At 36.1% G+C, this 18,119-nt stretch overlaps 1 protein-coding gene across 5 annotated transcripts in view; it reads right to left on the bottom strand.

The window, feature by feature from the left end:
- Window positions 1-648: 648 nt before the first annotated feature.
- The window catches only part of SSBP2 (single stranded DNA binding protein 2), a 133,564-nt gene continuing 116,093 nt past the window's right edge, over window positions 649-18,119 (bottom strand). For all 5 annotated transcript variants that reach the window (XM_060761726.2, XM_060761724.2, XM_060761727.2 and 2 more), the window contains 3 exons: window positions 17,434-17,462; window positions 16,190-16,288; window positions 649-14,483 (listed from right to left, as the gene is read on the bottom strand). In XM_060761726.2, coding sequence (XP_060617709.1) covers window positions 14,454-14,483; window positions 16,190-16,288; window positions 17,434-17,462 — 158 coding nt within the window. In that variant the 3' untranslated portion in view covers window positions 649-14,453. The remainder of the gene's footprint in view (window positions 14,484-16,189; window positions 16,289-17,433; window positions 17,463-18,119) is intronic.

Below are 18,119 nucleotides of genomic sequence, written 5' to 3'. Positions count from 1 at the left end.
TATATACCCAGATACTACCATGTAATGTTTTAGACTAATATGGTTCTGGATTAATATGGCTCTCTGCTGTTAGAAACTTTCCTTTTGTTTTTCTTGAATAGATGTTTATTTTTTCTGTGTCCTTTGACAGTCAGAGACAACCAGATGCTCATGTGTTCTCAGTATTTGTACACATATAATACACAGTGTTGTTCCTCAAAAAAAAAACCTTGGCTGACATGCTTTTTAAGTTAAAGAGGATCCAAAGTAGTTTCTGGAACAGTATGTGATTGTATCTACTGACCAAAGAAGGAAACAAGAAAAGGCTCTATGAGTACTTTGGTGCACTTAGAATGGCTCTTGGATTCAGGCTAAGCACTAAAACTACTTATCCACATAGTTCTGGATCATTTGATAGTGTTAGGGAAGCTTCTGTATCATAAGAACATAGCTTTTATAGCACAACTAGTTTTTGAAAATGCCTGTTTGGTAGTTTTGCACAAAGTGCAGGTCACTTTATAGAAAGTTAATGTTCAAAGAACTGTCAAGTTTTTGTAAAATGAAACTTTATTCTAAAATGTATCCAAAATTGCAAGACACAACACCATTAAAACAGATAAATACATATTTATGTACAGAGAGCATTAAAACACAAAACAATTGTTAATATAATTTTATACCATTTTAATGAGTTTCCATCAACAAAATTTTACAATTTAAAGAAGACTTTTCAGTTGCAAAACAGTTTTAAAATCATATGTATAAATTATGTCTACTACAACTCCAATACAGGTAAAGTAAAATACAAAAATAACCAATACTGAAATTCAAATACAAAACCCCAAATAATGTTGCACAGGTACGTATGTACACTTGATGAATTCATGCAGTTACACAGTGCAACAAAATTAACTGCTTTAGTTTAAACCTATCACAAAATGGAACAACCATATCTGCAAGCAGAAGAAAATATATTTTTGTAATAAATCATAGTGCATTTAGAAGTTAAACTTTATAAAATGATTGCTGAGTGATTTATTTCTAAAATTCCCCAGTTTGTTCAGACATTCCACTTAATTTAAAATTACACTTCCACTAAATAAAAATTTAGAACAGTTTTAAAAAGATTTGATGCCCAAACAATTCTGCCTGATCATTTCTACTAGTAGCCAGGTTATTTGTATCACTTGTTTTCAAAGAAAATGCGTATGCTATATTTGATAAAAAAAGAGTCTAGAGTACAGTAGGTGGAATCCAAAGATACCTCGCTTCAAAAAAAGACACCAGACATATGGTTATGTGCATGTGTGCTCCCAAGCACCCATCCACACAAACTATATATGAAGAACCATCTTTACACCTAAGGCCTTGAACCCAATTGCCTTGATTGCACAAACACAATTATCTCAAAGGAATTTATGGCTTGAATGACATTTCAGACAATTAGGTGGCCAGGTGCAAAGGAGGCTATTTGCCTGTTTGGTGGTTTTGCACAAAGTGCAGGTCGCGTTATAGGAAGTTAATGTTCAAAGAACTGTGCAGTAAAATATTTAATATGCTCTAAAGTGGTGAAACAGCCTAATAATATCTCATTAAGCACGTAGTATTGTAGTATTGTTTTTGCCACTTACATTTAATCTTTCACGTTAACTGCTGTTTGGTATGCAACAATCCAAGTGTGTAGGTTCCACTAGGATTTATATATTCACCAGGTAGTAAGTAGATGAGACCTTGATAAGAGCCATCTACATAGTCTGAGATTTCTCTCTCAAGTCTGTTTAATGCCAAGCATACTCTCAGTGCAATCCAAAATAGGTCTACTCACAATCAAGTCCTATTTAGTATACAAAGACTTACTCCCAGGTAAATGTGTACAGGATTGGAGCCTCAATGTTTCTGACAGTCAAGCACTACATATATACAGGAATAGGATGTATTAATAAAGTGTGGTAAAGAAGAAAGCCTTTAAACTGTTGATATTAATGGAGGGACAAGGGGAAACAGAAAGGCGAGAGTATGTATATAATATACATAGTGAAATATTTGCATTCTGGAAAACGTTTCTTATTGTTCTGTACATGAGGTCACTTGGACAAAGATTACTGGAACAAAACAGGCCAATTTCTGTATGCACTTCATAATCTTATGGCACTTCTAAGAGGGAACTGATATCCATGATGGGCTGCAGAATAGGATTCCAACTATCCCCATATTCAAGGAAGCATTTTTGAACAACAGAAGAAAGTAAACGGTGGGATGGACTTTTGGCGACTAAACACACATTAAGAGGCACAGGAAAACAATAATGATAAGATCAACACAGTCTAAAATGTAAATTATATTGGCTACATTTATACTACTATTTGTTCCAAATTTCCTTAAGCTAACCATACAGAATGTATGGGTGTACAGAAGACGAATAATAAAACAATGTGTGTTAAATAACTTATTCACATACTTCACTACCATTTAGCAAACTACCACCCCATGAGTGTGTGTGCATGCATGTGTCTGGACTGCTAGATAGTATAATACCCAAACTTCACATGTATTTCTAGGATGGCTAGTACCTTTGTCTGGAGTTCATACACAAAAAGATGGCAGGGGTGATGTTTCGAAAGAGAATTCTGCTATTTGTAAGTCAAATTTTATGAAGTAGTCCTTTTCCTAAAATAAGCTCTTATCTATAAGTATCAAGGAAATGAAAGAGCATTCTATACATTTATCTAGTAAACGATAAATGAAAATTGTGAATTGTTGCTTAGAGGCAGGCATAATCATTTCACTACATCTGCTATTTCTTGGGCTCAGTATTCACATTGCTATATTAGAGTTAGAAATCTAACAGAAATACAGTACAGTACTCATTTCCACGTTCTCAGTACAGCTGAAAAATCCTGCACAATATGAATTTTTATCTGCATGACCCGGGTCTCCTCACTTTAATTTTGGAGTGCGGGAAGGCCAACCACTGCTGCCTAAGAACAATGTCTTCCTTGAAAAATCTGAAAACAACTGATGGATGTATGTCAACTATTTGCAAAGGTTATCATCAAGAACTGGAGGAGATAATTGTATAATCCTTGTGGTACAATTAGAATGAATGTGACAAAATTATAAACACAACTCTGTTCCAACCCTCGCAGCAATTTCAGCTTTACCAAACATCAGAGGCTAATAAATGAGTATTTCACAGTATTGTACTTTAAGGGGAATACAATGATTTATAGAATTCTGCTGAAAGACAGACTAACACTTTAAGAATATTTTCAGTATATTAAGCCATTTTGTTAATTGAAAACACAACATTCAGCCACTCTACGTCGAAGGGCCTCTGCTTGACGAATTCACCAGAGCTATCAGACGCACCAGGGGAGCATTGTGACTTCATTCATTCCTCAAATATGTCAAACTGGAATCCAAGTTTGTTAGGCCAAACATCCTAGTGTTAATGGGCCTGAGAACCATATATCTTTTATAAGTCATTAAAATTTGACTTTGTAATTAAAAGCTGATTCCCACTGCAAGTGTGGAACAGCATCTTGATAAGCAGAAGCATAGCTCCTGGATTTCTGATCGCAGCAGATTGCCTTGCTTCTGAAATTACTCAAGAGGTTACTTTTCGAGATTCTCATTATGAAACTCATCATGAGGATGTTGATGTTGAACCTGTGTTTCAGAGTAGTATTCTAAATATAGATTATATTTGAGATTTTAATTTTTGGAAATTCAGTATTTTGAACAGTTTAAGGTAGAACAAAACATTCTTTTCCAGCATGATGATTTGGGAATGCGTTCTATGGGTCTAGAGCAGGCATGGGCAAACTTTGGCCCTCTAGGTGTTTTGGATTTCAAGTCCGACAGTTCCTAACAGCCTCAGGCCCTTTCGTTTTCCCCTTCAAAAAAGGAAAGGACATGAGGCTGTTAGGAATTGTGTGAGTTGAAATCCAAAACACCTAGAGGGCCAGAGTTTGCCCATGTCCGCTCTAGAGGTGGTTTTGCACAAGGCATAGAATTTGTTACTTTTCCCGCAACTATATTTTACCATAGATGGTTAAAGCTTTCTTTACTGTGGTTCTCAACCTGTAGGTCCCCAGATGTTATGGCCTTCAACTCTTAGAGATCTTAACAGCTGGTAAACTGGCTAGGATTTCTGAGAGTTGTAGGCCAAAACACCTGGGGACCCACAGGTTGAGAACCACTGCTTTACAGTTTTTGATTTCAGTGTTGCTTCTTGATGCATAACAGTGTTCTCACCTGGAGGCAACTGCACAAAAGTATACCTCAATCTATTTTATGTTACTTCATTCTAGATAAGTGTCTGGAGTTCATAGTAGTAGCCCAGTGGTGCCAATGATGTTGTTCTCCAAATACAAAACATTCCTCAGTATTGGGTATGTTAAATATATCTGCTGGGATTTCTGGAAGGCCACATGATCATCACTCTCATTTATAAAGTTGTATCATTTTGTTTGTTATAGTATTTAGATCTTGCATATGGGATTGCACATAAGTGCCAAGAAAAAAATGGCTAGTTTTAAAAAAACTTCCAACAATATAACATTTGGTCATTTGGCATTGAGGTGGAGATATAAAAGGATTGTTTTTTCCCCAAAATATTGTGCAGATTTGACATAACAAGTTATTTACCTCATCACAGTAGAGAATAAATCCACTTTAAATCTGGTTTCTGCCTCCTGCAGAATTCTGGGATTTGCAGTTATAGGAGGAGCCTTTGACAGCCTCACTGAATGACAAACCCCAGAATTCTGCAGGAGGCAGAAACCTGATTTAAAGTGGATTCATTCTCCAGTGAAGTAAGTCTAGGTGTGCTGGTCGTCTTCTTCTTTTTTTTTTTTAAATTAAATTTCAACAGTTAACTTTTCACTAGATCTATACATACCAAAATAAAGCTGTTATAGGCTGCAATCCCATGCACATTTACGTAGGAGGAAATCTCATTGAACTCACTGGATTTACATCTGAGTAAACAGGTACAGGATTGCACTGTAATAAGTTACAATGTGGCTGAACTACGTTTTTTTTTAAATCTGCAAAAGCCAATAAATTACATGGATGAGACTGGTATATACTATATTACATCTGTCTCTGTGTTGTCAATGGGTTGTAAAGATTAAAATCTGAAACCACTACATATGCTTTAACCATATAGTATCGGTACATTTTGATGACAGAACAGGTACTCGGTATATAAGACATATGGCCATACAATCAAAACCATTTTTGTTTTGAAACAAGAATGTACAGCAGTAATATGTAATGGAAAGATTTCTTATACAAAACCTAATAATTTTACAGCATGTCCATAGTTAGGGATGTTTATAATACCAGTCAAAAAGGAAATACATTTTCTATATAGAATACCTTGTGCAAATGTTAGCTTGAAAATAGTTTACTGATACATGACTAGACAATGGAAACAGAGATAAGCTCATCACATGTCACTCTCCCTTTCCCTTGAAACACTTTCACAGCAGGAGGAAAAACAAGTGTAGCAAAAGCCTTTTTCTTAACATTGGGGGGCATGAAAAAGATGCCACAATAAATTATTTTTAAGGGAACCCTTGAAGTAAAAAAAAGTAAATGATCTAATAAAAAATTACCGAATTATCCTGTTAAGAAATAAATTTTGGTAAAGATCTCTTAGTTTCCAAAATACAGAGGCTGAAGAGAACAAAACTTCATGCCTTGTGATATATACGCCAATATTTAAAGCTATACTCTGGTTTTCACTTCCTGTATATTGATTCACAATAATATTGGAAGATATTTTTATGAATAGCTTTTGGGATAAAATTACTATCTCTTAAATGTTTTAAAATACAACTATAGTTATAACAACGCTTGGAGGTTTGGAAAACATTTCAAATTTTTGTTGCATTTTTTTCTGTCCATGTTTGCTAATCAATCTGCAGACCAGGCATGGGCAAACTTGGGTCCTCCAGGTGTTTTGGACTTGAACTCCCACAATTCCCAAAAGCCCCAGGCCCCTTAAGCACCCGAGGGGGAAAAGGAAGGGGCCTGAGGTTGTTAGGAATTCTGGGAGTTGAAGTCCAAAACACCTGGAGGACCCAAGTTTGCCCGTGCTTGCTGTAGACCCACTCTTCCCAGGGAAATCTCCACAAGACCACAGCAAATCCTCGTTGCATATCTTAATACAGGAACTCTGTTTTTGCAGCAGCTTGTTTTTACTGGGGCTGGCAATTCATACATGGAAATTCATTTCTGTATGTAGATCACTTGAGAACATTTGGTGATCTTTGTAAAGCAGAGATAGACAGTTTGTGGCAATTCAAGACCAATGGAAGGCAACTCCCATCTATCCTGGACAGCACAGTAGGTAGTAATAGCAGTCCAGCAATATCTGGAAAGTCCGAAGTTGTGCATCCCTAGTTTAAATGATGTCCTCCTGGTACATAGCATGGCTCTCACTGTGCTTTTAAGTCAATGGCATCATTTTAGATTATTAGTACTTCTTTCAGTGTGAAACAAATTTCCTATCAGCAATATTGACTTTCTGCGCAATTACTATGGGTAGTTTAACACCAGAATATCCTCTGTTTATCTCTTTTGCTCTTTGTTGTGCCAAACAGTCACTTTCAGGCTGCCATCTGCTTGAAAAGAATGTTGTTTTGTGCACAGTGTTGTTATCCCAACTTTAGACAGTATGAGCTCAAACCCAAACAATATTGCAAATTCGTAACAACTGTTAATAGTGTATTAATAAGTGGAAACAATACCTTTAATGGATTTTGTAAAAACCGCCTGCAGTTCAATGTTATATATTATTTTACAAGGCAAACACATCACTGTGACTGAAAAGCATTTGCTCTCACTAAGGTAAATCTCATTGGTTTAAATGGGACTGCTATATAGCTAGAAATAATATGCAAAAAACTAAATCCAATTTTATTCCCTACAACAACAAACTCATTAAAATCAATGGGACATGGATTAACAGGCCCCATTCATTTCAGTTTACTTGGGACTAAAATTGATTTAGCCAAATATGTACAAAAGTACCAAAACTTAGCATTTGCATTTCATTATGTACACTAAGGGAGCTTCATATGAATATAAATCCTTTAAATCCACACTCGAGATACTTGTTACATCACAAAATGGCAGTGTATCTGCAGCAAACATGTTTGCCAAACTTATTTCAGCAGTCAAAAATGTGACATTCTTGTACAATCAACAATCCCTACCCTCTATTTTCACTTTTGCCAAGGAGTCAAATATGTTTTCATTGACAATAATAATAATGAACATTTGTTGCAAGGATATCAGATTTGCCAAACTTTTTTCAACTCTCAATGGAAAATTGAAAATGTTGGGGGGGGGGGGGGACACCCACTACCACCCAATAAAAAGTGGTAGTTACAATCCATTTGTGAACTTTCAGAGTTATAATTTTAGTGACAAGTGTGGACAGAGAACTGAAAAATAAAACTACAGAGGGAAAGGGAAAAGAATCAACATGTGGGACAAAGGTCCCTTTCATACTATACAGTTATAGCAAAATGATTTCCTGGAATGTGTGGTTTAGATTTAGAATTTTTCAGTCAGAGAGTTCTAGTGTTTCACCAAACTACAAATCCCATAAGATGCAGCCATGGCAGTTAAAGTGGGAGGTACTATAACTGGGTAGTGTGAAAGGTTGCAAGAACCTGAGAAAGACAGAAGTTGTCAAGGAGGGAATATTACTGAGGATGGGCAAGAATGGCTAGTGAGCATGAAAGGTAAGGCAATTGTGTGATGACAGTGAAGGAGGCTGAAAAAAAGAAAATGCTGGAAAAAATGATTTTATTGTGAGAACTCCAGCACAATGTCTGATGTGGTAGTACTTTCACACCTTCACTGCACGAGCTGGAGTGATGGTCACTAGCTTAGGGGCCTTTATCTAGATATCAGTAAAGGTTGATAAATGAAACATTGGTATTCAGAGACAGCAGGCCAGAGGCCGAGTACATGAGAGGAGGCAATGTGTTGCCTTCATGGTTGTGGACTTTCTGGAAGAACTGAGGATTCACTATTGGGAAGGGAAGGCTGGACTGGGTGACTCCTTGCTCTGACCCTTATGTTGATAATACTGAAAATGTTACAAACAAGGCCAAATACAATGGGGAGGGGGAGGGTTTGATTGAAAATGTTGGGAGTACTAGCCCTCATGGCCGATGGCGAAGATGTTTTGAGATGAAGACCAAGAACATCTAGAGCAGGACTTTCCAAGCTGTGTTACAATTTTAGTGTGTCATCTTCAGTGTGTAGGTGTGCCATGTGAACGTAACAAGAAACTTCTGAGTCTATGTGAAATAAGCAATAATCATATATTAAAATTATATATAAATGAACAGCCATATGTCCTGCTACATGCACAATGTAGGACCTTCACACAGCGACACCAGAGGCACTTGAAGTGGCCAGCTTTTGATCAAAGGAAATTTAGTATAATGCCAAGTTTTTAACTTTGTGGTTCTCAATTCTCAATTCACTTCTGACATGATAAATAAAATGAGACACATTGTGTCCCCATACATTTCATTACTACAGTTTATGTATGTGCCTGTATCTCTTATAAGGAGTTGTTTGAACCCTCGATTTGCTAGTAAAACTGAATTAGTGTGTCGTGAAATTATGCATGTCACCAGTAGGAAACATTTGGAAAGCTCTGACCTAGGGGGCCAGAGATAGCCCACTCCTGGCCTAGACAGAAATTGATGTGTAAAAGGGGTATGAGTGAGTAGGAGACCAATGCTTTCCCATTTTGGAAATGTGGCCATGAAATCATGTCAACTTATAAATAAAACTTGTACTACAGTAAACAGATAAATATATCAAAATGGACAGATATCTTTACACATATCTATGGCAAATTCTCTCATCACATGAGAAGCTTCCTTGCATATATTGTATGTAAATAACAAAATATGTAGACAAAAATTGCTACGCTAATACTTATTTTGGTGTTAAAACATGAATAAACACAACCATAGGGTAAGCCAATAAGCTGAATGGGAGTTATCCATAGTATGCAATCACAGTGCTTTGATGCCACCTTAACTGCCATAGCTCTACCCTAGAAAATCCTGGGAATTGTAATTTGGTGATAAATTTAGAATCATTTGGATGGACTTCTAGTGCTGTCGATCGGGGAGTGTACCAGAGAATTTGAAGTACCTCATTAAACTACAAATCACAGGATTCTATGGGACAGAGCTGTAGTATGAAATGGTTGTAATTACACTGTGTGGATACGCTCTAGAACTGATCAAATGAAGTAAGAAAAGAAGATAAACTTTCACTCCCATAAATTAGTTATATACAGGCATATATCAATTTCTGTTTTGTGTTTTTTCCCTTAAAAAAGAAGAAGCAAAGATGGCATATATCTGGGCAAATAAATAAAAATGCCAATGTTACAAGCACTTGTGCACCTTCATTGCTGCCTGATTCTCCACTTTGTATCAGCAGAGCTCATGTGCAAGTGCATCCCAGAACTTGAATGCATTTCAAAATGAAATTTTAATTATCCCAGGCCAATTTCTTCAAAAAGACTTAAAGTGTTCCATGTGCAACTATATGAAAGATATTCCAGTAATGAATGGGGCAGTTTCCTTTTGCGCTGTTCTTTATGTGCTCTTCAGAACACTTGAGTGAGGCTTGTGCCACTGAATAAACTGTGAGATTGTTAGTGTTGCAAACTGGAAACTGAAAATTATATATATATGGCCAGAACCCTAGTTTTTTCCTACAATATTTTAATATTTGGATCAATTGACTTTTATCTCAAACTTGTTTGTTTAAAAGAAATGTTGAGATGCTACCATTTAATTAAATATATAACTTAAAGAGTTTGCCAAAATCATTCTTAAAATTCCAATCAGACTAGATCAGATTAGTCATAAAATGACCTCCAAATAATTAAATCAAAAATTACTTTATTTTTGTAATCTTTAGAAACATTGACAGTAATGATAGCATTCTTAATGCTTAAGTGTTGTGTGCAAACTCCTATTAACTATGTTTATGCATCTCTTTAAAATAATAATAAGGGAACAATACATGAGATCTAAAGGAACAGGGAAAAGTCAGTGCAATGTTTATTGGATATAGTTTCTGATACCAAGGCAAAAGGGAAAAAATAGAACACACTGATTAATTACTGGTCCCTCTTTGCTTTCATCATCTAATTCCGTAACTTCATTGCATCTGAGATATTGGCATAATAAGCACAGTGGTTTCACATACACCAATGATTTTAAAGTTGTGATCTTTCAGACACAAAGCTTTTTAAGTTGATGTCTATCAATGAAACAAAACACGTTTGTTCTATCTGATAGTTTTTAGCTATCCGAAATTAGGATCTATTGCTTATGTGCTTAGTCTTCCTTTCCCTCCTACCACCTTGCAAGTTCTGCATAATTAATTATTTTCTGGTTGTATAAAACTAATAATTGGCTATTACTTTCAAACTAGTAGACATTGCTTTGCACTTGCCCTACAAATCAGGATTATACACAAAACATTAAGGTTAGATAATATGCGAGCAAATTCTTGATTCCATAATGCCAAGGTTTCTCCCTTGACATTAAATCTAGTCATGCCCGACTCTGGGAGGTGGTGCTCATCTCCATTTCTAAGCCATGCTAAACCGTGATTTGATGATACATGTGAGTCTTTAATGTAGCTATACATACACAGGTGGATGACAATTAATATCCTTAAATTAGCATTAAATAAATGTGGTTTTAACAAAAAGCTTACTTAGAAAAAGTATAACGAATGCTTAAATTGTGTTTATTATCAGTATTCAAGGGAACTAAAGAGGATGCCTCTTGGATATCAGTTCTTCCAGCTTCTGTCTTTTTAGTAAGTCTAGTAAAAGGGGGTGAGGGGATTTAAAACATGCACCAATTGAGACCAGGGCAGTAGCAATGAAAACTTTAGCTGATCAACTAGAATGAATCAGGCAAAACTCAACAGGGTTACAAATATAAATTTGGCAGCTGCAACACCAAGAAGCAAATGTGTGAAGGGACCATGCTTAATGTTTGCTCTTATTTACCTCTTTCTTTAGAGCAGTGGTTCTCAATCTGTGGGTCCCCAGATGTTTCGGCCTTCCAAAAATCCTAACAGCTGGCAAACTGGCTGGGATTTCTGGGAGTTGTAGGCCAATACACCTGGGGACCCACAGGTTGAGAATCACTGCTTTAGAGAATGCCTGAAGCAAGTACTGACTGAAATAAAGTTCCTACTATCTTTGGGGAACACATAAAAATTCAATAATAAAGGAGAGCTCACATTCCACTTATAAAGTAAATGTTTTGAACTCCTACACAATACCCCAATCTGTACTAGGCATTTAAAAAGTCTGCATATAAATCATGCTTCAGATCAGAAAATTAGTTCTACTGCAAATGTCTATTACTGTCTTTAAAAGCTAGATCATATTTCATCTGAATTGTCAGTAAATCGCTAAAAATGTTTTTGTAAGATTCCTATAGAAGCACAGACATAATTTCAAAGATTTATGAGCAGGACTGGAAAGGAAGATGTTATTTTACCCATAAGTTATTCTTTAAATTAATCCAGAGTGATGAGTTATTGTGTGAACAGTTTCCACATATCTGCCTCTGCTGGAATAATTTCATCAACAAATCCAGAGAACAAGAAGATCCATCCCAATTGTCCCTAACACACACACACACACACACACACACACACACACTTCTTTCTCCAGGGAACTTGGCATTAAGGCTTGTATACAACTTATAAAGACATGAATGGATGTTTCATCATGCTAGAAAGAAATCAATTCATGGCAGTCAATCTCCTCTGATTTTGACCTCTATTTTGCTCATCTTTATAAGCAGCTCATTAGAAAGTATAAAATGTCAAATACACAAAATACCATTTACTTAGCAGTGTCTTTAGGTGTTGTGTGTATAATATTCTATTAGTTTATGTGGCTAACTGGCAAAATGTGTATTTAATGTTACAAGTGAAAAATTAGGCACAGAGACAACTGTTTCACATGCATAAAAGGATGGATGGGACAAAAAGATTTGGGATTAAGCAGTCATATCTCTTTATAGAACACTGTTTGAGCCAGAGGAGGCCTCTATAAATCAAAAATGGGAAAAGATAATGTTATCAAATATAAAATTCTACAGCCATTGACACTGTTTCGGAAAGTCCTAAACAATCTAGAAGAGATTTAGGAAGAGAGGGTTTGGGAGGCTGCAAAGAGGAATCAGGAGGAATTACGATCTCTCAGCAAATTATAGAAGCTTCCACTGAGTCAAAGAGCCTTCTGTTAATGAAGGAACAATATTGGATATAAGCCATTATTACTTCTTGTGCTTTATGCACACAATGAAAAGAAGAGAAATTAAATTGCACATTTCGCACCAGGATATGATTTGGGGGGGATGGAGGGGAGGAAATGTAAGCATGACGTTGCCCATTCCTACTTGTTTACTCATTTCACAAGACTAATACAAGTAGTCTTTTAAATAGTTTACATAAAACTGACACAATTTAAATAAAATCTTCCATTGTCTTTTAAAGTCAGTGACAAAGATGTGAAAATCACCACACACAGCTTTTCAATTAAGCTGAATACTTCCACTGCCATTTCAGTGAGAGGTGCACTGGATAGTCTCTCCTGTAACTAAATTCCCCAATGACCTCAAGAAAACACAGATCAATCATCTAAGGCAACACTTCAACTCACACATTCGCTGGAAGAAATGGATTAAGAGATGTGCAGATAACAGGAGGGTATTATTTAGAAAACATCCTAAAACAAAGATTTGCTTTAAGAAGATATTACAAAACTGGAAATTATGCTTCTCTTCATGCATCAGTACATTTAAATAAAAAGGGCTTGCTGTCTCACTCTTTCTCCATGAGCAGTCATTTTACACCACAAGAGATGTAATTCTGGAAGAAAATTTACTTGGTCTACATACTTTAAATGAATTTCCAGAAGGGTTAGCCATGTTTGTTGTTTTGCTGCAGAAAACTAAAAGTCCTGTAAAATCTTAAAGACTAACACATTATTATGGCATATGTTTTCTTTAGTTTACAAAAACTTTCTGTCCAGTAAAATGTGCTGGTCTTTATGATGCTACAGGAATTGGTGGCATCACTTAAATTAAACCAACCTATTTGTATGGCCTCAGAAACATCAAGAGGTCTTTGCAGAATTACAAATAACATGAAATTACAAATATTTGGGTGATAGGTTAAGAGGACAAATGAGGACCAGTGTGTTTGGGGAAGAAATTGTACAGCTAGAAAAAGCTGACCAGTTTTGAAGTTCTTACAGATAATTGGAGGTTATAGTGTTAGTAGCCCTGGGAGACAGTAGTGGATTGCTAGAAAAGGCATGCCTCAGCAACAGAATCTATAGCTTTTATTAATCACTACACCTATGGAAGATCATACTAAATAATTTTTTTCAAGGGCAGAAATACAAAAATCTGCCACTTTTATTGCTGGATGCTACAGCAATCGACCAGAGCCCAACACATTAATGTTGCATTTCTCTGCATAGATGAAGAAGCTGAGATTAACTCATACTTCACTTGAAAATGAATATTGAAGGATTTGCACTCCGATCCTCAACACAGATTTACATGGAAGTAAACCTGAATTATATCACTGGAACTTACCACCATGCAAGTTTGTTCAGGACTGTAGTATTAGGCCTCTATGAAGAATCAGGGGTGAAGAACCCCTATAAGTTCTTGTCTCTCACTTTTTAGAATGGAAAACGACAAGTTTCACTTGCATGTCTTCTGTTTTGTTTTTGTTTTTTGAGACAGTGGATTTTTCAATTCACATGGTTATTGGTATCAAACACAACTTTATGAGAGCCCTCTTATAAACAGTTTTATTCCTATCATTGATGTCAGACAATGACAAAAAGAACTTATTTGAGATCTTCTTTAAAAAAATAACTTACAAAGCAGTGATATACACAGCACAAAACAGTTCAGATGGGGAGAGGGAAGCAGTTCTTTTAATAGTTAAAATGTAAACGTGAAAAAGATGGAATAAAAGTCCCTATTTCTTATTTCTACTTAAGATGCCATGTGATAATATTTTACAACGTCCTGCAGGTCTATGTATGTATGTGCGCATATCTATGTCTCTGTAACACACACATACATACACCTACCCTACATATACATACACAGATAATTTTGCAGTTCAGACTTGGGCAGCTCCGATATGCCACTTGTTATGGATGCTGAAATCAAATCAGGACCCATGTTCTTCACAAAACTGGAAAGATGGTTGGAAAAAAAACACGGTGGGTCCAAGAGTGGCAGAAATCTTTTCTGTTAAACTGTACACAGGGATGAGTAATTTTTCTTCTTTAGTAGCTCTCTGGAGAGGGCCAATTCAGTGCAGCCATCATGAAGAGACTTGGTTATGGATCACACACTCATTGTCATGCTGGGAGAATACTGAAAAATAGGAATCAATGTTTTAGCAGCAATTTAATGGCTTAATAGCAACTAGAAAAAAAATCACATGCTTGTGAGACAACATCTCAATAGGTTAGTAAGCTATTGAAAGTTTATTGAAAGTGATTCTGGATGCACTGCTTAAACATTTGTTTAATTAGAGTGATATTTTGTTCCTTATCAAGGACTCAGTGAAATTATTAATAATAAATACTGATGTGATCCTACTATAAATAAAAAAGTAAAGGAAATGAAATTTTAGAAAGTTTTTGCTTTGGATTAGGGAGAAATTAAATTTGGATTCATAGAATCATAGAGTTGGAAGAGACCTCATGGGCCATCCAGTCCAACCTCCTACCAAGAAGCAGGAAAATCGCATTCAAAGCACCCTCGACAGATGGCTATCCAGCCTCTGTTTAAAAGCCTCCAAAGGAGGAGTCTCCACCACACAAAGTAACAAGAAATTGAAATTCATCTTTGGCAGAAACAGTTCCCACTAATGCTTTCATCAGTCTTTATTTCCAGGTAAAGTAAAACTGAAGAGATTATAGAGCTGCTGCTGGCAGATAGACATCCTTCTTTTTAATAATTAAATAGCTAATTTTAAAGAAGTACAGTAGAGTCTTGCTTATCCAACCTTCACTCATCCAATGTTCTGTATTATCTAACGCAGTCTGCCTCCCACCCCAATCCACTGCTGTTTCAATACATTGCAATATTTTGGTGCTAAATTTGTAAATACAGTAATTACTACTTAACATTACCTTGTATTGAACTGCTTCTTCTGTTGATTTGTTGCAAAACATGATGTTTTGGTGCTTAATTTGTAAAATCATAACATAATTTGATTTTTAATAGACTTTTCCATAGTCCCTCCTTATTATCCAACATTTTTGCTTATCCAACATTCTGCTGGCCCATTTATGTTGGATAAGTGAGACTCTACTGTATTTTGAAGGATCAACAAAACATGACCTTGATAACTTTAGCATAATTTTTATTTGTGAATGAACTTTAGGGGGCATCTAAACTAACATGACAAATTGTACTCAGAAAATATTTTTCATTGTACCATTTCAGAACTACTTTTTCTTTGACAGTGTAGGTAGCTTGTAATCAGCTAAATGTTTAACTAAACATCTTCTGCAATTTCCTCTGTGAGGATATTATATTTTTGATGTGCCATGAAATTATACAACTCACTGGAAAATATGAAAATACCACATTTCAAATAGATTGATTCAAGGAAGCCAAAGTCCTGAATCTACAAGTCTTGAGCAGAATATTTACTGACAGGTTCTCTACAAAAGTAATATTTTTGGAAGAAATATGTATCCATCCTCGGTTGCGCTGTTGGAATTTTTAGTTGTTCACATACTCCATGTTCAAGTTACACATTGCTGATAAAAAGCGTGTGTTTATTTTAAAAAAACATAATAAAGGAAACAAAAATTGTATTGTCAAAGGCTTTCATGGCCGGGATCACTGGGTTGTTGTAGGTTTTTCCGGGCTATATGGCCATGTTCTGGAGGCAATTTTTCTCCTGACGTTTCGCCTGCATCTATGGCAAGCATCCTCAGAGGTAGTGAGGTCTTCAATGAAATTACTTTCATGGAAGAAGTAACACCATTTGTAGCGATATTGGGTTAAAATTAAACATATTAGTAAATGTAACAAATCAGCAAAAATAAAAGCACCTTACTTACACTTTCACTCTGAAAGGGGTTTAGAAAGTTCCCCCCCATTTCACCATCATCACGAGGGGTCCCTGGCTGATTGCTCATGCTCATATTACTGGGAGAATTCTATTGGAAGAAAATAAGGGTGTTAGCATATAGACTTAAACTGATGTGCAGGTGTTTCCAAATAACCTTTAACATGACCATTTAAAATGGGGACACCACAGAAATCCACAAGCCACTTATTAAAGAACAAACTACATTTGAGTTATTACAGATGTAATAGAAATATCTACTGGACTTGGAGTGGCAGCCTTTCTAGTTTTTCTATTTAAAAAACAAGAATTGGGAGAAAGAATTGGAAGTCTGAAACTGTTGTGAATCAGCAGGGCAAATTACATAGCAAATTATTTATCCCAGTCTATTGTGTTGTAGTGCTTTTGCGCCTAGAATTTTTTTTTGGGTCATGTCAGGAGTGGCTTGAGAAACTGCAAGTCATTTCTGGTGTGAGAGAATTGGCTGTCTGCAAGGACTTTGCCCAGGGGACACCTGGATATTTTGATGTTTTACCATCCTTGTGGGAGGCTTCTCTCATGTCCCCGCATGAGGAGATGGAGCTGATAGAGGGAGCTCATCTGCACCCTCCCTGGATTCGAACCTGCGACCTGTCTGTCTTCAGTCCTGCCGGCACAGAGGTTTAACCCACGGTGCCACCGGGAGCTCCACTCCTAGAATGATCCTCCTACAGAACAGATTATCCTGTTCTTTGCTTAAGGAACAATTATTGGAAGCAACGTTATATTTCCATGTACTGATGGCACTGAACTTTTGGAATTTTGGATAAGAAATAGCTCCTGAGGTATCATATAGATAGCAATGCTTCAGTTATTTTGTCTTTTCTTACCTTGAAGACAAAAATATTTTGGCATAAGCATTTGAAATTATAATATATTTGAGGTCCTTTATTTGGACTGCATTTCCAACACAGAACACTTACACTGAAGATGAACAACTTGGTTATGATAAATCGATCACAAAACAGTTCAATATTAAATTCAGATGATCAATCAACAAAACTCTTGAACATACCCTATAGATTACCAAGATTTGATTTTATCTCCTAATAAATGGTAATTTACAAGTGCAATGCCATTTTTGTGTTAATAGTCTAATAAAAGTTACTTCATTGTAAAAAAAAAAAACAAAAACAAAAGAATGAGAGAATGTTAATAATTAAAGTAAATTTGCTTTGTGACCTTAGGGATACTTACTTTGGAGATACTGTCCATGTCTCCTGAACCTTAAATTGAAATCAACATTTATTTTAGTTTTCAATTTAATCAGCTTGAGATCAGTATTTTCCAAAAATGTAAAACATGTATCAAGTTTCCAGATTATCTTAGATATGAGAATCTCACTCTTTAACTGTGAGTCTTCACTTTCCTCTTCTAACTGCTACTTGGAGAGTGGGATCTGAGTAAGTATTTTTAAAAACAAATGTTTATGTGAACCACATTAAGACCATATTACTGTTTTGGTGATTCAGGCAGATGATGTAGAGCAGTGGTTCCCAACCTTCTTTTGACCAGGGACCACTTTGACCAGGAACACTCTCCAACATTAGTACCAAAAGGGTTCTGAATCAGTTTTTGGTCAACTTTATATTTGGTTTGGCTATTGGGGTGCGGATTCAAAAAATTGTATTGGATAGACCACATCAGCTATTGTTTCTGATACAGAACGTATGCCATCCAGGAGTCACCATCTGCTCGCCCACAGGAAACCATATTTAATACGCCTTGGCACTATAAGTGGGTTTTGTGACACCAATCGCTCTCGTTGCAACTGTGTCATAACTGTGAGGCCATGGACCATATTTTAGTTCTTGCAGACCACTGGTGATCCACGGACCACAGGTTGGGAACCACTAATGTAGAATAATAATGAAAATAATAAC

The sequence above is a fragment of the Anolis sagrei genome, chromosome 2 (genome assembly GCF_037176765.1).
Source record: "Anolis sagrei isolate rAnoSag1 chromosome 2, rAnoSag1.mat, whole genome shotgun sequence".
NCBI classification, from domain to species: Eukaryota; Metazoa; Chordata; class Lepidosauria; order Squamata; family Dactyloidae; genus Anolis; species Anolis sagrei.
This window is presented reverse-complemented; position numbering and strand designations above follow the sequence as displayed.